Source organism: Juglans regia, chromosome 3, assembly GCF_001411555.2.
Source record: "Juglans regia cultivar Chandler chromosome 3, Walnut 2.0, whole genome shotgun sequence".
Lineage (NCBI taxonomy): Eukaryota > Viridiplantae > Streptophyta > Magnoliopsida > Fagales > Juglandaceae > Juglans > Juglans regia.
The window spans coordinates 14,313,163-14,336,434 of record NC_049903.1 but is presented as its reverse complement, the minus strand read 5'-3'; the positions used below and the strand labels follow the sequence as shown (position 1 = coordinate 14,336,434).

At 33.8% G+C, this 23,272-nt stretch overlaps 2 protein-coding genes and 1 long non-coding RNA gene across 5 annotated transcripts; 1 reads left to right on the top strand and 2 right to left on the bottom strand.

Annotated features, from left to right (window-relative positions):
* Positions 1–34: 34 nt before the first annotated feature.
* LOC108993924 (signal recognition particle subunit SRP68) lies at positions 35–11,376 on the top strand. Its single transcript, XM_018968977.1, has 14 exons — positions 35–135; positions 236–331; positions 506–572; positions 708–818; positions 1,253–1,448; positions 1,765–1,850; positions 2,128–2,323; positions 6,797–6,908; positions 8,329–8,456; positions 8,642–8,848; positions 8,979–9,088; positions 9,982–10,111; positions 10,317–10,463; positions 10,975–11,376. Exons 2-14 carry the CDS (start codon positions 259–261, stop codon positions 11,194–11,196), a joined length of 1,785 nt encoding a protein of 594 aa, XP_018824522.1. The 5' UTR covers positions 35–135; positions 236–258; the 3' UTR covers positions 11,197–11,376.
* A 531-nt stretch (positions 11,377–11,907) lies between these two features.
* On the bottom strand, positions 11,908–16,235 carry LOC118347914. Of its 3 annotated transcripts, XR_004801100.1 has the most exons (6): positions 16,151–16,235; positions 15,983–16,023; positions 15,275–15,457; positions 12,404–12,485; positions 12,213–12,304; positions 11,908–12,125 (listed from the first exon to the last, which is right to left on the bottom strand). It is a non-coding gene; the product is annotated as an uncharacterized LOC118347914 (long non-coding RNA). The 3 variants fall into 3 exon arrangements; XR_004801099.1 differs by lacking the exon at positions 15,275–15,457; XR_004801101.1 differs by lacking the exons at positions 15,275–15,457; positions 15,983–16,023.
* Positions 16,236–21,266: 5,031 nt separating this feature from the next.
* Positions 21,267–22,469, bottom strand: LOC108993912 (transcription factor MYB46-like). The gene is made up of 2 exons (XM_018968965.2): positions 22,314–22,469; positions 21,267–22,214 (listed from the first exon to the last, which is right to left on the bottom strand). Exons 1-2 carry the CDS (start codon positions 22,441–22,443, stop codon positions 21,319–21,321), a joined length of 1,026 nt encoding a protein of 341 aa, XP_018824510.2. The 5' UTR covers positions 22,444–22,469; the 3' UTR covers positions 21,267–21,318.
* Between the last annotated feature and the right edge of the window lie 803 nt (positions 22,470–23,272).

Below are 23,272 nucleotides of genomic sequence, written 5' to 3'. Positions count from 1 at the left end.
TATGCTGACACGGAGGAGGGTGTGCTGAGTGCGTTAAAATCAAGGCTTCTTCCCCTCCTGCGCCGCACGCCCCTCATCTCTCTCAGCCATCTCTCTGTTGCTGACCGCCGCAGCCCAAGCCTTGCAGAGCTACCGGTAAATCTGCTCGTCCGCCTCTCTCTCTTCGTCACCCTGTCGCACTCTCTCTCTTCTCTCCTCTCTCTCCGTCCCCCTTCACTCTCTCATTTTTTTCTAGAGCTTGTTGGGAAGCAGATCGAAATGTTGACTATGGAAATAGACCATCCAAAGCCCAATGCTCCCGATCAAGTCAGCCCCAAATTCTCAATCAACGGTATGTTCTTCTCTTTGCGTTTTAGGTACTTTTATTTCATTATTAATCAACAAATTTATTATTATCACGTCCGAAATTTTATTTTTTTCTTTCATTTTCCATGATTTTCTCTACAACCATTCGCATAATAGCGTATTATCAAATTTCTGAACCTATATGAATTGTATTGTTCAGTGTTGCAGTTGTTGAAATCAGCTCAGATGCAGCATGGATTGCGGCACGGCGATTATACTCGCTATCGGTACATTCATTTTAAACTTATTTAATTATGCATTTTGGTTGTTTATGCCAATATTTTTTTTTAATTTGTTTAATTAGTTTTCTCACTAATTGATCCCGTATAGTTGGTAACGAAAGTGATACTTTTGATTTTCAGAAGGTATTGCACCGCACGTTTGAGGAGGTTGTATAAATCACTCAAATTCACCCATGGTCGTGGTAAATACACGCGGAGAGCCGTAACTGAATCAAACGTGACTGAAGTCAGGTGTGCATCGGTTGTCCCGTCAAACCAAGTTTATATGACTTCACATGCTTTAAATGATTTCTTTTCTAAATTTGTTATTTTTTTTAAATCTTTTCTATTGTTTGTTGAGATGAGTAGAAGTATGCAACAAGAAGGAATTTAATTTTTAAAACCGAATCATTAACATTTAAGCGACTTTAATATGACTATTTGGATAAATTAAGTTGTTTGAGACTATGCTTATGGAATTGTTCTGTACATAAATCAATGTAGTCGGCTGATGGTGGTTGCTTGCTAAGCTAATATCAAACAACGTAGATGAAATTGGTATTTGCTTACTTTGTTGACTCAAAAACAACTTTTTTTTGGGGATTGGGCTGCTCTAAACATTAGGGACTGTCATTGTTTTATTGACCTTCTAAGTTTAACTGTTTACAGTATTTGGATTCAAATAGGTTTCTTCATCTCGTTCTTTATACGGCGGAGAGAGCATGGAGCCATGCCATGGAGAAGAGACAGCTTCCAGATGGTCCAACTGCTCGTCAGCGCATCTATTTGATTGGTAGGCTGAGGAAGGCAGTTAAATGGGCTACGTTGTTTTCTCATTTGTGTGCAATCAAGGGAGATTCCAGAACTTCATTAGAATCCGAGGTCTGTCCATAGTATATTTTCATTGTCGAGCTTCCACAATAGGTTTCTTGTGAGCAATTAAAAGCTGACAAATTTTAGAAAGAGAAAAAAAAGATTTGAAAATGTCATGCTGATGTGAGTATTATGTGTTGGGGCATGTAGGAATTCAAAACTATATGCTTTGCCTGCCCATTTGTGTATAATTGGTTGCCATGTTCTCTCCATCTTCTAATTGTTGCCCGGTTTATGGACTATGTTTGAGAACTATCTTGTTCTAACCAAGTGCTTCATGAATTATTCCATTTTCATTTGCTAAGTTTAATTTTGTGGGATGTAGGCTTATGCCTCCTATATGAAAGGGAACTTGCTGTTTGAACGAGATCAGAACTGGGACATGGCATTGATGAATTTCAAAAGTGCCAGGTGCATCCTTGTCTATATAAATATACAAACATCTACTATTGCTATTTTGTTGTCAGAAATGTATAGCTAACATTTACTATTGCTACTTTGTTGTCAAAAACTAGTTTATTCCTCAAAATTCATTCAATAAATTATGGTTTTAACGTGGAATAAATTGATGCCGAGCTAAACTTTACCTTGGGGATACCTTAAGTCGATCACAAGTTTTATACCATTCATATTCTGGTTGCAATGATGGACATGTGGCTAGTTATCCTAAATAATAATCTTATTATAGGGCTGTTTACGAGCAACTAGGCAAATATGGAGACCTAGAGAATCAAGTTTTGTGTCGAGAGCGTGTTGAGGAGCTAGAGCCTAGTATTCGTTACTGCCTACACAAAATAGGCGAATCAAATCTACAGGCATCCGAACTTCTGCAAATTGATGAGATGGAAGGTCCTGCCCTGGACCTTTTCAAAGCTAAATTGGAGGTGAGTTTTATTCTCTTCAAAGGTAATTCCTGCATGATGCATATATCTTTCTTTTGGTCAATAAGTTGATCCAACATGTCTGTCTTTGTGAAACTGCTTCGAATAATGTGTTTCTAAGCATCTTCCCTGGGCTTTTGTAGAGTACTCCCAACTTGAGTTTTCTAGTGGGCAGTGATCCTGTTTTAGTTAAATTCAACTAAAGGACTTGATGTACATGGTTCTATTTTGTTGATGTTTCAGAAAATTGAACTTAGTCACTTCCAGTTTCTCATTCTTAGGAGTTGTAAGAAATAATTTACAGTAACATGACATCAAAATCCTGTTAACTAATTGGGAGGGAGATTAGCATGATCTGGTTTGACTTAGAACTTATGATTCTAACTATTAGTATGAAAACTTCCATTTTTTTCATGCTTCAAGAATGGAAGTAAGACCTAACCCAACCACTCCCAACCTGTTTGCAACGATAGCAAGGGCTACTTGGTTTTGATTTTGTGGGATAAACTGTAACGCCTCAACTTTACAACGGATGGAGTCTCGTTCGAAATATTGACCTTTGCTTTGTTTACAAATTTCTCAAGCGATAATTTCAATGCAAATATTCTCAACAACACTCAAATAAAGTTAAATACTCCAATATGATACTTCCCAAAGAATTTGTTAGAGCAACTATAATCCAATAACATAACATAAATCCAAAGCACAATTCGTGTGATACCTCATATGATAAGGATAAGGGTAGGTGGTGAATGAGATCACACATTGCTTAGGAATGAGAAGTTCTTGCTCTTTATAAGGTTTCAATGAGGCTCCAATTGTATTATTGATTAGTTCTTTTGGAGTATAGGCCATATGGTTTGGGTCTTCCATTGGGGCGTTACAAATGGTATCAGAGCCTATCCTAACCAAAAATATGGGACTTGATTCGTGTTACCTACAACGGACAGGCTCGATGAGGACGTCGGGAATTTAAGGGTGGAAGATTGTGATACCTCATATGATGAGGATAAGGGTAGGTGGTGAATGAGATCCCAAATTGCTTGGGAATGAGAAGTTCTTGCTCTTTATAAGGTTTCAATGAGGCTCCAATTGTATTATTGACTAGTCATTTTGGGAGTATAGGCTATGTCGTTTGGGCCTTTCATTTGAGTGTTACAATTTAGTGACTTCAATAATAACATAACGATATTTAGGTGATAAAAAATAAAATCATTAGTTATCTAAACCCTCGAGTCGTCACATAGCAGCTCCACCTTGCTGAACAATTTGATAACACCCTATTCAAAAACCTCAAGTAGATGAATTCTCTGAAAGAGTAAGAAATACAAAAAGTGAACTACCATGCGCTTAGTAACATAATTAATGGGGTTGGGAAAATGATAATTTTAATGATATCTATATTCTTTTTTTTTTATAAGTAATAACTTTATTAATAACAATGTAATAGGCATAGCCCGAGTACACAGGGAGTATATACAAGAAACACCTAATACATTCTAGAACTTAGAAAAAACGAAGACAAGAACGCGTTTACATCCCCTCCCGTCAGTACAATAGCAGAGAACCAGCTAATAAGAGTGCTTAAAAAAAACTTCCAAAATGCATCTCTATTGCGTTCCCGATCATTAAAGCACCGCTCATTTCTCTCCCACCAAATACACCACATAATATACAAAGGCAGCATTTTCCAAGCAGCTGCCACTTGGGGACAAGTATGCATTTGAAAGTTAGTCCAGCATGTTAGGAAATCGACCACTGCTTCTGGCATAACCCAGCACAGCCCAACCTTTCCAAACACACCATCCCATAGCACTTTAGCCATTTCACAATGAAGTAGTAGGTGGTTTGCTGATTCCGCTTCTTTCTTGCACATAAAGCACCAATCCACAACAATCATTCTACGCTTCCTCAGGTTGTCAATAGTCTGAATATTCCCTATTGCTGCTGTCCATACAAAAAAAGCCACCCTTGACGGAACATGAGCCTTCCAAATCCTCTTCCAAGGAAAGCCAATATGGTGTTGATTAAGTATCACTTTATAATAAGACCGAACTGAAAACTTCTTGGAGGCTGTTTGATTCCAACAAAGTTGGTCCCTGCCCTGTCTTCTTAACACCACTGAATGCAACTGTCTAAAAAATTCAGTAACCTCCTCTACTTCCCAATCCTGGACAGATCTGGAGAAGCCTACATCCCAAAGCACCACTCCATTGGAAGATACCATCACGTCGGAAACTGAAGCTTGCTTATTAGTTGCCAACCTGAAAACAGCCGGAAATGCTCGAAACAATTCAATATCCCCACACCAAACATCAGACCAAAATCTGATTTTTGAGCCATCACCAACCGAGAAGTTAACTTGTTTTAGGAAGCGACCCCAACCTTTCCTAATAAACTTCCATAGACTCACTCCATACGAATCCATACTCTCCATGGTACACCATCCTCCCCAATCACTACCATACTTGCGATCAATCACCCCCCTCGTGGCCCCTCTATCATATCACACTTGCTCTTCGCTGATGATACTCTCATTTTTTGTGAGGCTGTTGGGGAACAAATTCAAATTTTGAGGGCTGTCCTGCTATGTTTTCAAGCCATCTCGGGATTAAAAGTGAACTTAAGTAAATCGGAATTGGTACCGGTGGGAGAGGTTCATAATATTCATCACTTGGCTGAATTTCTGGGGTGTAAAGTTACTTTGCTGCCCATAAAATACTTGGGATTACCGTTAGGGGCATCTTTTAAGGCCAAACACATTTGGGATGGAGTGATCGAGAAGATAGAGAGGAAGTTGGCAACTTGGAAAAGGATTTACTTATCTAAAGGGGGTAGGATTACTCTTATTAAGAGTACTCTCTCTAATATTCCTACCTACTTCCTTTCTTTATTCCCTTTACCTGTTGGTGTGGCCAATCGTATTGAAAAATTATATAGAGATTTCCTTTGGGGAGGCTTGGGAGAGGAGATCAAAATTCCCTTAGTAAGCTGGAAAAAAATCTGCCGTCTGATTGCTGATGGAGGTCTGGGTATTCATAGTCTTTGTAGTTTCAATAAGGCGTTGTTTGGGAAGTGGCTATATAAGAGAGATCCAAAATCATACACTATCCATACCACCTTACATTGGAAATCATCAATAGATGTACGAGGACATCTAAAATACCACACAGATATCACGATACCATGGCGAGGGTTTATATCACACATATATCTATATTTCATATAGACATCATGGATGCACAAAGGCATCAATATACCACACAGACATCAAGGTCACAAGTAGATGGATAAATATATCACTTGGCTGCCAAAATAGAATCCCAAGAGATTATACAAGAACATTTGAAGTATGACCAGCGTATATGGTTCACAAAAATTTGTGCTTCCAGGGGCCATTGGATTGGGGCATTTTTCCCTTGAATTACCTAAGGTACACTTGCTAATAACTCCTTACCGAGGGCCTGTGCACCCTCGGGATTAGTTGGGACATTGTTCGGGGACACCCGGTGCCAATAGAAAAAACAATTTGTGCATTTTCCTATAGCATATCCAAAGTAGCATAAAAAGATACATGCAAACAGAATTTAATAGCATGCAGAAATTTTGAACCCAACGTGCACGGACTTAAATTAGCAAGAGTAACTAGATTTTATAAAATCTCATTAAGAAGTTACTGCATTCACAATACCATCAACCAAATGCTCCTTCAATTTACGATGTAATTACTCGGAACTTAAACCAAAGCCAACATATGGATATTAGTTACAATGGGAATAAGTTGGGGAATACTCCTACCTAAACCAAAGCCAGCCATGTCCAGTGGGGTGTTATAAATTTTGCCTTAAGGCCAGTTGGACAACCTCTAACTAAATTTGGGAATACTCATACATATTTAATGAGATTAACAATGGGACCACAATATGCTAAATTTATAACATACACTGCTGGACATGGTGTTTTCCGTTTATCCCATCTGAAATTGGTTCTATTTTACGTACAAATAAATCCTTCTACATCCAGGCCCCTTCACCCCTCAATTTAATAGAACCAAATCCGGTAGATTCAGATCTTATTTACGTTATCATTGGCAATCATTACGTAACCACAATATGTTAACTTGTTAAGGATATACACCATTGACCATCAGCCAACCAATCAAGGGATCATCTAAATTTTTCTTTTCAAAATTCAGAACACTAACCGTTTTATATTCTAAAATAAATACATCCCAACTTATTTTCTTTCAATTTTTTCATCAAAGATGCAAGAATCTACCTGAAAAAATAAAGTTTAGTGATGGTTACCTTCAATTTCTGCCGAGATGAGCAGAGAGCTGTAATTTGCTCTGAAATCCTTGAGATAAATGGGAGATAACTTTTGTGATGAAAATCAGCAACTCAACTAAATGAGAGAGTATTTATGATTTAGGCTGTCTTGGTTTCTTGATGATTTCTTTGGTTGTCTTGGTTTCAGGCTGTTATGGCAGAGGCAAGATCTCAACAAGCTGCGTCCATGACAGAGTTTCATTGGCTTGGTCATAGGTTTCCAATATCCAATGGGAAAACTAGGGTCGCCATTTTAAAAGGTTGGTGTAGAAATTTGGAATGGCACCATAATTTTGGAGTGAAGGAATTGGTATATACTTATGACGAATCTTTTAGCCTCATCAAACTTCCGGCATGAATTGGGTTTTTCATGATGTGGTAAAATATATTTATGACTAGTTTTTTATGCTTGCTTCTTTAGCCCATCTTCACTGACTGACTACCGATAAGTCTAGTTGATAATGTTTCTGAACCGGATGGCCGAATTCAGTGCTCAAATGAATGGTCCTAATCAGAAGTTTCCATTAACATTGCTGCATTGCCAAGTAGTAATGCCTACAATGTTGCTATTTGGCCCATGACTCATTTTGTTAGAGCACCATCATGACAATATCTTCACAACCATATGCTTTCAGGTCATCCTAACGTAACATACCATTGAAGGCAAAAATTCCTATTCAACCTTGCCAAATCTTATTTTTTGATCTTTGGAACTGTTGGAAACGATCATGTTTGGAAAGGAGTTTATTGAAGATTAAATTTTGGTATAAGACTAAGCCTTGTAGTAGATTTTGATGAGGTTTAGTTTGTAAGGCTGATGAATGTTTTACATGGAACATGCTGATAGTTTTTCAAAGAGGAATTTAATGTTGCATCTTTCGCTTTTTACTGTATTAGGATAAGCTTTAATAGGGGTCTTTGATATTCTTCATGTAATAGCTCGAATTGATTATAAGAAGGTGGCAGATGGTGTCTTGCAACTTTTCTAAAACTACTCGTAGACTTGTGCAATGCACAAGAATAATAAAATTTACTCCATATAACTAAGTTATCATACCTTGAGGTATTATGCGGTAAATTCACAATTTTTGTTCTAACTTTTTTTTTTCATTTAGTTTATTTAAATTTAATAGGGGTATTTTGTATTATTAGAAATTCTTAGGGCACTTTTGTCTTTAATAGAGAAAGGAGATGCCTTGCAAGTTCTTGGTACTTTAGGGGGAGTGGACGTAGCTGAAATTGGAAGTTTGGAAGGGGGACATTGCAAATTGTATGGTAGTGTTTCTTTGGGTGGGGTCTGTATTTTCTCGTTTAATAAATATATTATGTTTAATCATTTTAATTTAAACAAAAATTAGTAAAATCTAATTGGATATGTTATATATTGATTTATAAGTCCAACTTAATGTTATGTATTATTTAATTCTTATTTAATAACAACACAAATGGAGAGTGGATAATGTTGCTTTATTACACTTGTCATTTAATAGTAATATACTGAGATAGTTGATTATGTGGCTCCATTAAAGTAGAGCTCTGTACTATGAAAATTTATATATAGTATATACGATATAGACATGCAAAATAAGGTTGTCTGTTCCTTTTCCCATTATTTTTGTTTGCTTTTAAGTCCACAACATTCTCATTTTTTTTAAATTTTTTTGGGACAAACTTGTTCAGCTCAAGAATTGGAGAAAGATTTGCATGGTCCTTCTGCAGATTCACTCTCGGCAGAGAGAAGACTAGCCATCTTTGACAAAATTTTTACTGCATATCATGAGGCCAGGAGCTGCATTCGTAGTGACTTGGTAGGGAAAGTTGACTTAATTTTATCATTGTTTTACCAAAAAGTGAGGTCCATTTATTTATGTTGCATTTTTCCCTCAATGTATTGGTATCTTTTATCCATTTTTTTCCTCTTTAATCTGTAGGATTTCTTTATGTTCTACTTTACATCTTTTAGACTCCTTTCCTGAGGCAGTGCATGTTTTAGGCCAGTTCAGGTAATGCTGAAAATGTGAAAGACGACTTAAATGGTCTTGATAAGGCTGTTAGTGCTGTCTTAGGACAAAGAACCATTGAGCGCAACCAGTTGTTGGTTAGCATTGCAAAGAGTAAACTTACTAGGCGACGTGATGACAAAAGTGAGAAAGTTACCAAACCTGAAGAACTTGTACGCCTGTATGATCTTTTACTGCAGGTTAGCTATCTCCGTCTGGTTTTTACTAGGTTTTCTTCATATAACAATATTTTGACGTAATACTAAAGTTGATAGATGCCAGCCTCTGATTTAATAGAAAAACCTTGAAACTGTTTGTTATGTTTTGCAGAATACGACTGATCTTTCAGACTTGGTTAATTCTGGAAGAGATAGAAAACCAGAAGAACTGTCATTTTCTGAAGAGTGCGCGCTTAAAAGTTTGTCCTTCCGAGCAGAAAGGTTTGAATTCTGAGCCTTCTATTTTACTGAGCTTGAACATGCTTTGTTGCGTTCAATTTCTTCCCATGCAATTATTTAAAGGGTGCATCTATATTTAAATTGATTGTAACACCCCCATCCAGTAGGTTAGGAGTGTTACATACTTTTGTAGCTGTGCCCGGTAAAGAGACCCAACATAATAAAAATACCTAATTTATCGAAAATGAATTCCCAAAAAAACAAACAACAAAAATTATAGTCTCAGTAAGAAAATACTTGGGCTTATCCATCCATATATGGGCCTAATGGGCAAAACATACTCCATTTTGAATCTAGGTCCATAATTTCATATCCAATCGTATCTCCTTGATACTAGATCCTCAAATAATTTGTATGAGCCAATGGGCCCAATAAATTAATCCTCCTTCCAGCCTCAACAAAATTGGGCCCGTGGCCCAAACTTATAAAGCCTATAAAATTTGGGTCTGGATGTTAGATTGATCTTCCATAATTGTTTATTGTCTTAAAAAAATTCCCGCCATCTTTTGTCATGCTTTTGTAGGACCTTTTGAAAATGCAACATTTTTTGGATTTAGTTGCAAGCAGTTGCTTTGAAAAAAATGCCATATTAAAAACATGTGCCGTTCTACCTTTGCCTAAATCAGAGGGTAATATATTCACGGATTAGACAGGGAACCAGTTCTTTGTACTATTTTGTTGCAGATGACACTTTGACCTATTCAGCTAATGATGGAATCAAATATATCTTAACGTCCTTATCTTCTTGGACCAATTGGAAGATATTGCATTCTGTGCTATTATCTTGTTGAGGGTTTCCTCAAAATGATAAGGCTGTCTTTAGTTCGCCAACAAATACCAGAGATTAGACTTGTATTTGATTTTGGTAATTGTAGGTGCTTCTACTTGGCAAAATCTTACAGCTTGTCTGGAAAGAGGGCAGAAGCATATGCATTATACTGCCGTGCTCGGTCTCTTGCCGAGGAAGCCCTTCAGAACTTCCAAATTGCAAATGGGAGCGATCAGGTTTTTGTATAAACATCTCTGGCTATCTATCTACTTCTGTATTTGTGTGTGCACATCATAGTCCTCTTTATGATGTGCTGTTTTATAATAAATTAGAACATCGATGACTTTTGAGTTAGGATTCAGATTTGTTTACTGATGGCTTGCGTACAAAGGAATTTTTTTTTTTTTTATCTGTAATGCACATCCATCTTTTGTATTACAGAGAATCCAACAGTTGAAGATATTGTGCGAGGAGTGCAGATCCAACAGTTGTATAGAGCATGCAAAGGGGATGATGGAGGAGATGAAGGCTCCAGAGAATCTCTCAAAAAGAATTTCTAATATTTCATTAACAGGAGCTGATAAGAAGGTATTTTATGCCTTCTATTTTTCTCTTTCTCAACATTTAAATAAAGGAGCCTTAGAACCAAAATGCTGCCTCGGGAGGAGATTTATCCTTTTATAACTTAGGGGTTTGTACAGAAGAAATCTTGATTCAAGCTCATTTGCATTCATTTTGAGATGGATATAAGCATTTTGCTCTAGTAAGTAATATGAATTACGATCCTTGTAAAAAAAAAAAATATATGAATCACGTTACTAATCAGAAATATAGATATGTATGTATATATATATATGTATATGATATATATACATATGTATACATGCTACATATATATACACACACCTAAAATATCTCGTCAGAAAAAAAGAAATTGATATGATTTGCTTCATTTTATATTTGCTTGTTTGCACGCCCGTGTGCATGCATGCATCTCCATGTAACAGGATGTACTTTGGTATTTTTACAAAATCTGTGTACATCGATATATATTCTAAGATTGTCGTGACAAATATGATTTGGCTTATATTATTTTCAGACGGAGAAATTCCTTGTGGAGAAACTCGATACCTATGAGTCTGCAGTTGGTGATGCGAATGCGAAAGGAGTTCCGCGCATTGAAGTCTTCCCTCCTGCCTACCAAGCAATCCCTCGCAATCCCATTGTTCTTGACCTTGCCTACAATTTTATCGAGTTCCCATCTCTTGAAAATAGGATGAAGAAAGACAAGAAGGGCTTCATAAGTAGGCTATGGCGATGAGATGAATTTTCTTGTGGATTTGTCTGGTAACTACTCTGGTTATATCATTTAGATTCAGATATTTTTCGAGTTAATTCCGAATAATTTTTGTAACTGCATTTAAAAGCCTTGGCTTGTGTTGGAGATTTTGTTACTCAAATTCAGGATCACCGGCAATGAAAATTTTTTGAGCTTTTTTCTTTAATCAAATTCTTAATTTTTTTTTGGGCTTGAACTTTTTTATATAAAAAAATAACAAAATCTATTATGAAAAGGTGCAATGATATAAACATAACCCTTTTACATTTTATCGTTCAAAATAGTGTTAAAGTTCTCGAAATAACATTTTGTGGCACTTTTTAAAAGATGTCGAAAATGTTCATTTTTTTATAAAAGTGCTACCCGCACCATACGATATGGGGGCACTCCCTTCTCACCTCCCGCCCCACAATGGGGTAAGGGGGCCGTGGGCATAGAATATAGTTTATGGGCCCAAAGCATTGAAATGGGCCAAAAGTGTTTATGGGCCATTTTGGACCCAACAATAAAAAAAATGTATAATTTTTTAAATAACAGTAAATTGAATTTACAATAAAAAAATACAAATTAAGAGAAAAAAGATTAAAGAAGTATTACTAATAGTATAATACTCCTAACTCCTAAGCTATTACAATTTACAATAATAGAATTTATAATAAAACTATAATAACTAAACTATTACAACAATACAAATTAAGAGAGAATAATTATAGAATTACAAACATAAAAGGGACATTGTGATTGTATCAGCATTACAAAGAATTGAATATGTAAAATATAAATACAATTGAACATAAATAATAAAAGTGACAATGAGAAGCTTTAAACTTTAAATTTGACATTTGGGGCGGGTGGCCAAGGGTGGAAATAGAATTTAGTACTGCCTGCTGTGAGTCGTGAGATTATAAAATCTGAAACATTAACAATTGAATAGGAATATAAATTAGAATTATAAACAAAAAACAAATTAAAAAATTACAAATTAAAATCTGACTAACCAAGATGAGATGAGGATCAAGATGCGACATTGATAATATATCATTTGAATTTCGGCTTGGAATTAGGATTGAGGCTTGAAGTGCGCATATGACTATATTATAGTAAGATTATAAAAACAATTAGATACAAAAAATTATATAAATACAAAAAAAAAAATTAAGGGACAATACAAATTGTAGTATATACAAACCTATGGCAAATGGCAATGGTGGGTCGGGGTCCAATATGATGAAGTCATACTGCAACGGAGGTAGACGTCGTATCATGAATGACTACAATAATTAAATTTGAAATTAATATCGATGAAATGAATATAAATCAAAATAATAAAATGAAATCAACGATTACCAGATCCAGGTTGATTACCACCATTCTCCTCGTTGGTCTCATTAAAGTCAATAACATCCAAAATATGAATTTGAGTGTCTTTGATCTAATTCTACATTCAAATCAATGCATCCATAGTGGTAGGGGACAAAGAATTCCGGAATGGATCCAATATGCGCACTCAGGTACTAAAGGCCGACTTTGAGGCTACAGTGCTAATATGGATGACTAAAATACTGTGGGCTATCTCTCCAAGAACAGGATACTTCACGACATTGATTTTCAACCAAGTTAATATATCAAACCCTTCCGTATATGGGAGAAGATTCCCTGCCAAATATTGGTCTACCTCTGACTTTGCCTTTGTAGATTGACAGACTAGTTGGATGTTTTGTGAGAGGCTTTGGGCCCACGACATTGATTTTCAACCAAGTTAATATATCAAACCCTTCTGTATATGGGAGAAGATTCCCTGCCAAATATTGGTCTACCTCTGACTTTGCCTTTGTAGATTGACAGACTAGTTGGATGTTTTGTGAGAGGCTTTGGGCCCACACCAACCTACGCTTTTTCCCCAGCCCCGACTTCTAGAGGAGGCCTTGGTGTAGGTGTAGGTGTAGATGCGCTATCACCCATAATCACGATAAACTCATCAAACAATCTATCGAAAGTATCTCTAACTATGCCTCTAATAAGTATCGAAAGTATCCATAATCACGGTAGATTGTGATACCCCATATGATATGAGTAAGGGTGGGTGGTGTATAAAATCTCACATTGCTTGGAAAAGAGAAGTTCTTGCTCTTTATAAAGTTCCAATGGAGCTCCAATTGTATCATTGACTAGTTTTTTTGGAATATAGATCATGTGGTTTGAGCCTTCCATTGGGACGTTACAATATCTCTTCTGGGGAAGGAACCCTATCCTTCAATATCCTCTCTAGCTTCTGGGGAAGAAATTACAACTTTTCCCTTTGATCTTATACTTATATATATATGATATTGGCTGTCTATAAATCCCACTTTAAAGCTCAAACTTATCCAAAATTTCCAAATTTTGTTCAATTTGCACTTATTTAATTTTAAACTTATCTCTGATTATCAGACTTGGATATATCTCTCTCTAGACCATTGTCGGACCCCAAACATGATCAGCTTAAGATTTATTTACCTAACTTCTCATAAAATTATACATTATAGAATTTCTAAAATTGAGCTAGTAAATATCAAAATAAAATATATCAGATAAATAGAAACTAAAACTTGGATCTATGAAAAGAGAAGCACTAAATACCAAACAATTTCCTCCTTAAATTCACTTGTTTCTCTACCACGTTCCCCCCCACATTAGTTAGAATGAAGAACTCCATCATAGAGCTCCTTATGTCAATACATATTCTATAAGGGTGCGGCTACTCTGCCGCCCCCATTTTGACCGCTGGGTTGTAAAATAGTTTTCTGTTTTTATTTTTTTTTTCTTTTCACATTTTTTAATATATTTAAATACATTTAAAAAATAAAAAAATACATCAATACATTTAAAATCACTTCCTTAATCACTAAGTAAAAAAAAATAAAAAAATAAAAAAAACCAACAGTCAAATAGAGGTGTCAAATAGAGTGGACATAGTAGTGTTTTCCATTCTATAATATCCCTTCAGAAGCCTCCAGATTTACCCTCCAGGGATGCCATCAAATGATTATCCTAGTTAATATAAACCAGTAGAGACCATTATTTATGTTCACAACAAAAGTCATATTCTAGATGATTTCTACTTCTAACATGAGGTAATCTAATCTTCTTATGCACTACATTATGCTTAAGTTTTATTAGTAGCAATCCCTTAACAAATTTCGAGGATTGAAGCGCTCCTTGGAAGATTTTAAGAGTTTTTTCTGAAAGATTTTATTTATGTGGACCATTGCTATAGATTTAAATGGTATCAGTTTCTATGATTTCCTTGTAACTATTTTTACTTTCTAAATAGGTGTAATCACATGTATACCTCCTGTGTACTTAGACTATGTCTATCTTTATATCAATAAAATATCTTCTTACTTAACAAAAAATAAAGTTACGTAGTTAGAATATTTTTATTCCTAGAACTTGTCAAACAATTTCAACAGTAACTATTACCGTACATGCCTAACCCACAATCAAGTAATAATGAACCCTTTGTTGAGTTTATGTCTCTTGAAGCTTCAACGAGTTTCCGTTAAGTTCCACTGAGAGTTTTATAAGTTTGTATTAGATGGGACCAATCAACTCAACATAAACTATATACCCTGGCAAGTTAAAAGCTTCTCAACCTGGAGTGAAATCCCTACTCTAGATTCTAAATAATAAAGTCTAGGATCTTTCCATACAGCATCAATACCAATCCAAATTACGCCATCAATTTCTCACAAATTTTCATTTTTCACTATTCGAAAGATAGACAAAAGATGTAGATATGGCTCTGTGAAGGGAGTAAATTCCTTGGGACGGGCTAGAAGTAAGGCCCAAGTTAGAGCCCAAATATGGGATCTGGGCAAGGCCGAATATACTGGGAAGACTTGGGTCGGAACCTGGGTATGAGATCCGGGTCGGGCCATATTCACATCAGAAACCCAGTCAGAAGATACATGAAAATTTAAGGAAAAATGAATGTTGCATTCAATGCAACACAGGAATATTCAGGGCAGTTCACATCAAGCATTAATGAACTAGTAGAAAGTTAGGAAAGAAGGTTCACCACATTCAAGTATAGACGATAAATGCAACCCAAAGCTCAGGCTACACACAGCGAACCTAAATACTTTATAGCTCGGCGAGCAAACGGCATAGGCGAGTACTAGGCGGCATGAATATACGATCTCCTACAACACAATACCCCACTACCATGGAGACCAAGTCGGCAAGTATAAGTAGATACCACCTGCAACCAACAAGGAGGTTAACTTCTACACTCATCTTCATTATTATTTTCTCTTCATCTCCTATATCAAAACTAACTTAAGCATCGGAAGTGCAACGGACCCCGAGGTTCCCCTTCTTTATTGTGCAGGTTACAGCACTACCAGTGCCGAGTCACCCAGGCCCACGAAATACGACATCAACAGGTTCAATATTATTTTTTCATAATTATATGACTCAATATTATAACAAACAATTTAATAAGTCTAATTTTCTCAACGAGCAAAACGATTCAAAATACAGCCTACAAGCTCTCTTTATCACTGCAATGAAGAGCACTCCCTCAATGCATGAATGCCATTACATTAATTTATCAAACTGTAGCTAATCCACCCCAACCGAGCTCACAGCATCAATGCTATTCAAGATTTTAACAAGTGCAAATTGAACAAAATTTGGAAAATTAAACACATTCGTTGATATGCAAGACTTTCGTAGCATAACCAATTAAACAAGTGCAGACATAGAGCTCTTCTAAGAGACATACCCAAAACTCTTAGGTCATACCCGGCCGTGTGGACGTTTGGGCTGATTTTTTAGCAGAAGCCGACGAAGAAGAGGTACATGAACCCAAAATTAATAACATTAACCAAAACAAACCTGGATTTCAAAATTATATTGCTAAACCCATCAAGGTAAATGAAGAGGAGAGTACCTTGTGGCATAGATTTTGCCTGGTAGTGATCTAGTGCTAGAGAGGAAACAGGAGAAAGCTGCTGGGTGTGTCGACATAGAGCCGAATAAAGTAAGAGCAGTCAATTGATTCTTCATCCGTTTAATATAAATCACTAATTTTTTTATTTTACAAATTTTTATAATATATCATACGTAACCTTATCTAATTTTTCTTTACATCATTTAAATATTATATTTTTAATATATTTTATTCATTTCAAATAAAATAAAAAGTAAAAAATAGATAAAAAAAAATTAATAAAGAGTAAAAACTAGAGAGAAATAAATTAAATATTTATACAAATATAAATAGTATTTTTTAAATGTAGAGATAGTATTATAAAAAATTGAATATTAGATATAAAACATTCTCATTGGATTAGTCAAAGTTAAAGTACATTTTTTATGAATATAAGATGAATTTGACTTTTGGCTATTTCATTCACATAAATCTCCACATTAGAATAGTTATTTTTCATTATATAACAATAAAATAATATAAGATGAATTTAACTTTAGCTATTCATATCAAATTTCCATATTGGATTATCCATTTATTCATTATATAGTAATAATTAATTAATAATTAAAAAATATTTAATTTTTTAATTATTAATTTATTTTATTTTATCATATTTTAGAAAAATATTCAATGGATAACACAATCACACGAAATCAGATGGCCAATGGACAAAGTTACTGTATCTTCCAAATTTAGAAATTACTTTAAAAGTTACTGTATCTATATTCCAAATATTTGGAATATGACTATTCTAAAGTGATACATTTTATGGCTTAATAGTTAAATTTTCATTGGATTTAGCTTTTAGCTAATCCAATGAGAGTGCTCTTATTGGATTAGCTAAAGTTAAATAACATTTTTATGAATATAAGAGAAATTTGACTTTTAACTATTCCATTTACATAAATCTCCACATGGGAATAACTATTTTTTCATTATATAATAATAAAATAATATAAGATAAATTTGATTTTAATTATTCACATCAAATCTCTACATTAGATTATACATTTATTTATTATATAGTAATGAATAACTAATAATTTCAAAAATATTTAATTTTTTAATTATTAATTTATTTTATTTTATCATATTTTACTATTCTACCTATTATATATTAATTAATAATCATATTCTTATTAAATTAATATATCACTAACTCAAATTAATATATCAATTTTAAAAATATTTTAATTTTTTTAATTATGAAATTATTTTATTTTATCATATTTTACTATTCATAATATTATATATTAATTAGTAATTATATTCTAATTAAATTATGGATTAAAAATAAAAATTAGAAATACATTGATGAAGACCTCGGAAGAGAGAAATAAATGATATAAAATAGATTTAATGAATAAACAGTTTCTTTTAAATTTGGAAATAATTTGAGAAGTTACTATAGTTATATTTGGAATATAGCTATTCTAATGTGATATATTTTATGGTTTAATAGTTAAATTTTCATTAAATTTAATTTTTAGCTAATCTAATAAAAGTGCTCTTAGATAGGTTATATTTAATTATTTTTTTTAAATTTCATAAAAAATTAAATTTTATATAATCCATTAAGAATGAATTAGTGGTCGGCGTCGAAACCGAGGAGAAGGCAATAATCGTAACCTGACTTTACAGAGGCGACGGAATGATCCAAGCTCGAAGACTTGAGTTGTTCTTTTTTCCGGAAAGGCTCTGCTTTTTTCAGCGGGTTCGCACAAATTAAGATCCTATTCTAATTTCTATAAGGATTTGAAGCAGAACGTGCCCGTGCCCGTGTCCGTGTCCGTGTGATATTTAGGTACCGTTTGTATATTTGGTTGAGATTAAATGAATTGAGATGAAAATTAAAAATTAAATAAAATATTATTTTTAATATTATTATTATTATTTTATAGATTTAAAAAAGTTGAATTGTTTATTGAAATAATCTTAGGAGAACCCACTGTTTGAGAGCAGTCACTTTGTACATCCTATGTGGCATCATCCTAACCATCTATTTAGAGAGAAGAAATTAGTAGATTATAGTGTGTGCATTGTGTGCACCACTATAGTGGATGTTATATAACACTACTTTTGTTTATTATATGGCCCCGTTTGAATTGTGAAAATATTTTATCTCATCATTACAATTTTTCCAAACGAGGACTTATAATAAACAATTCAACTTTTTTAAATCTCAAAATAATAATAATATTAAAAAATAATATTCTAATAATATTTTATTCATCTTTTAACTTTCATCTAAAACATCTCATCTCATCTCACAATCCGAACTGCACCTAAGGTGAGATTTAGATAGTGAGTTGAAATGAGATAAATTGAGATGAAAGTATAATTATTTATTATATTTTGTATGAAAATTTAATAAAATTGTAATAATTAGATGAGATGAGTTGAGATTAATTCTGAATCCAAACCGGACAATTCTATTTATAAAATAACTTAGTTTTCAATTTAACTTATAAGAAATAAATTGAATAAAATTAAGAGATATTTTATAAATATACTATTCATATTAGTTAAATAATAAAGTTTAATATGTAAAATTTAAATTTTACTATGTTATCCACGCCAATTTATAAATAGAATTTCTCTAAAATTAAATATTATAAACCATACTAAAAGGTTTGCCGTTATGTTTTTTTTCTGAACATTTTTTTTTAAAAGGTGCATTTATCATGAATTCTTATAAAACCATCTAAAGGAAAGTTGGAAGATTAAAAAAGAAAAAAGATAGAATATTGTTTTGTCCATCTTTTTATGCAAGCAATCTTTTGTGTGCATCTAGTTTATTTCGCTAGTTTTTAATTAACACAAAACAAAATTTGAATTTATATAAATGTATAAAACTAAAAGTGTTTATTATATCGATTTAAAATTGGTAAATTACTTTTATATGCTCATCGATCGGTTAACATTTTCTTTAATTAGGGGTTTAATTGTTGATGTGCCTTATTATTACAATGAAAAATCACAGATACAAGCTGTCGGTAATTTGAAGTATGGATGATATACTATTCACTAATGACATGTCAAAATTTAATTATATAAAAATTTAATATTAAACTTTTTTTACAAATCAAATCTTATATCATAGATAATTGCAGAGTGTCTTTTATGCTACTGACTATAATAGGTAATTGATGTAATTTAGTGCTAACATGGCAAAAACTATTGATTGATTGTTTTTTTTTTTTAACTTGATAGCTAAGAAAGTATTTTTTAATAAATTTATAATTTTTTAAATATTTAAAAACATTTTGACTGTTTGATACTTCTGGGTGAGTTTAGCAGCATCCTAAATTTATTTTTAGATAGGTATTGATGTGTCATGTCACGTCAATCTTGACTGGTTAATAGTTAAGCCAACCATGTAACATCATTCCGTGCACCAATCCATATATAGTGCCTGTGTCATGTGGTGTACGTGAAACTATGATGAGTTTAGCTACCACAACCATTTCCCTTTCAACGGGCAGTGCCTAGAGCCATGATAGTGGCTCCCGACGCTGCCTATCGCCAATGCTAAATATTGCTTTTTTTGGTTTTAGGAAAAATCTTTTTTATAAGTGAGTTCGGACATCAAATCACGTACTGATTTTAATATGTAAAGTTTTCGTTTAATGAAATAATATAAATTAATATAAAAATAATTTTTGTGAGATAAAATATTTTATTTTATTTTCAAAATTTTTTTCATTTTATTTTATTTTTTAATAATAAAAAATTATATCAACGTCGATACAGGATTTGAGGCACTAAACTGTTTGTATATAACAAGAATTTTTTTAATATTTTTTTAATGTTTTTAAATATTTAAAAAAATAAAAAAATTTATAATTTTATTAAAAAATATTTTTTTAATTATTAAAAATAAATAAATAAACGATATCGAGAGAAATGCGCGCTAGAGCCAAAATGGGGACTCCAAGCATTTCTCCCCTTTCCACGTGAAACAAGAGGAAAGCCGTACGTACTTAGTATGAATTGATCTGAAGAGTGATGTTACATTATAAGTCAATTGCGTAATATATACTATAAACAGAAGAGACAAGGAAAGTGAGGCACTAACTAATATATATATATAGCTGGATCATTTTTTTTTTTTTAAAAAAAAATGAGTGTCACTTAGATAAAAAGTATCAATCAATTATATTGAGGTGAAAGGTTAACAACTTGAATTCCCTCAACTCCAGCCTTCCCAAAAACAAAAAACACAGATCAGAGTGAGGAGATTTAATTAAGTTGACCCTAGGATGAAGATACTAGTAATACTACTATATATTATATTGTCAATCAATTAATGATGATATGTAATTTATATATACCCCTTGGATCGAGAATTCCAAAGTTTGTACGTACGTACAAGACATGAGCTGCTTATTGGTTCATGATTTTACATCCATCAGGCTGGCCTAATATTATATGAGAGATAATATTATTTATAATCTTAAGATCATGTTTAAAAAAAATTAAAATTCACGGGAAATAAATTAATTTTTAATGATGGACTTCAAGTGAATTCCAAGATCCCAAATCGATATTAGGGTGTGATAAGCTTTGTACTGTGATTTGATTTGAAAATGTTACCCTTTTTTCACAAGCTTCCTTTAGCAAGATATATTGGGATTTTATCATACATATATTTATATTATATATATTCTTATAAGACAAAAGAACAGGATAAATTATTTTCCATATAGTTTTCACTTTTCCCCATGCCAAGCTGCTCTCGTTTTTAATTTTTCATTCAATAATTTAAATTGTCTAGCTCGGTCGAATCTATATCAGGAAGAGAGATCAGAGCTTAGGGAGCAAGCCACTCATGATTACCAAGAAGTGTACCTTTTTGAAACAAAAGAAAAAAGAAAAAAAAAATGCTTTTTTGAGCTGTCGGATCAAACAAAACAAATTAATAAACTCCACAAAAAAAGAGAAAAAATACAATCCTCTAAATGGAAGGAGATCGTGTGGGGAGACATGGAGATAGGGAAGGGAGGAACAATCCCATGCAAATTGATTTCATGATGATCAAAACCAAAGTTAGAGCTCCATATATATATATACATATACATATATAGGTAATAGGAGGGAATTAGAGCTAGGAGCTGCTAAGTCACCTAGCAATATTCCCATGCAAATTCATCCCCATGATCATATGAGTTACAATACATATCACTGGGCGTTACTGCGGACTCCACAAAATCAAAACCAAAGTTAGAGCTCTCAAATGAAGAATCCATATTGTTCTGCTCCCTAGTCAATATTATATCAGCCTTTCGATCAATTTCCACTTCAATAGCCTTGATGATCTCTTGCTGTGGCTTCTTGACTTGCTGCTCTGGCTGCAACATTTCATCATGATGATCATCCTGTCTGTCGAGCTCAATAGGTTGAAGCTGGCTACTACTCCAGAGGCAGTCCTCTTCAACAATTCCGAACCCAGATGGATGTGAGGGAGGAGAGGAAATTGGGAACCTGACCATTGAGAAATCCATGAAGCTGGTGTTTGGATTTTGTTCTTCGGTCGTCCAGAAGATATTAGGGTTTTTCTGTTCATATATTGGTATGTTTGGACCATCATGGGAGAAATGAGAGCTGGAGATATTAGGATCATTTGGAAGAAGAGAAAGTAATGTCGAGAACGGTATGTTCATGTCCATGCAGGAAGCTGCATCCTTCACAGGTGAATTTACAAAGAAAACTGAAGTGGGTTTGGGATGAGACAAGTTGCATCCATTGTTGTTAGCTTTATGAGAAGGAAGGAGATTGTGAGTGTTGGGATCTAACCCTTGGGCAATGAGCTTCTTCTTAACGCAAGAGTTCCAAAAGTTCTTGACCTCATTGTCTGTTCTTCCGGGCAAATGCTTTGCTATCTGAGCCCATCTGTTGCCAAGAATCCTATGAATATCAACGATGACCCTCTCCTCTTGTGCAGAAAATGAACCCCTTTTCAGATCTGGTCTCAGATAGTTTATCCATCTTAACCTGCAACTCTTTCCACACCTCTCCAAGCCTGAAGTTCAAGAAGCAAACCCATTTGAAAAGGATTCATAAAAAAAGAATTATGAGCTTCAAATTAGAAAATAAATTGGAAGAAACGATGCATATATACCGGCAAGCTTTGGAACTGAACTCCATGAACCATGGCCAAAGGTGGTTATGTGTTTGATGAGCTTCTCATCTTCTTCAGGAGACCATAACCCTCTCTTGACTTTCTGTTTGCTGCAGCAGTGATGGCCCATCTTGTACGGCTCCTCAGCCCCCTCAAATGCGGACCTCAGCATTGAGTTTGAGTGCTAGCTTCCTTATATTGCTTCTCCATTTAGAAAAGTAGACTTATTTCGCTCCATTTGGCTAATATACGTGTATGATGCGGCAATGTAGAGAGAGATTGTGATAGATTATTTGAGATGATAATGATTATTTGTAATGAAAATAAATTAATTTTAACAAGAAATAATTATGTTCACAAGAAATATTTAGTCACAAATAAATAATTTTTTTATAGTGAAAAAGATTTCTTTTGAGAGGGTACATGTGCTGGAAACAAAACGTGGGGTTTACTTATATAAAGAGGACCACTGATCTCATGAGTATGCTTTGGTAGCTTCCAAAACCTTTATTAAACCACTACTCTCAGCTCAATCACTTTTCTTTAGATTATAATAAAATCTTACTGATTAAGTATTCAGATACAATACTGACCCTGAAGAAATCGATAACCATTAAGCATATAATAATTATAAAACTCTTTATTAGTACGTATAAGCAATCACAACAACAATTTTTCTCTTCATTGGGTGTATGCATGCATGCTTTTGGACTGTCCCATGCATTAATTGTATGGTATTCGTAATAATACACCCAGTCGACTAGTTGATCATATAAACAGCATGAAATTAAAGGATCACCTAAGATCAATATCTAACAATATAAATAGCTAGATCAAATATTAGGTTAAAAAAAAAAGCCCGACTATACATCAGCTGGCACTCTCCACACACCGTACGTGGTTGTTCTTCTTTTTTTTTTTTTTAACTCAACACACCTCAGTGTGTTGAGGATGCAGTC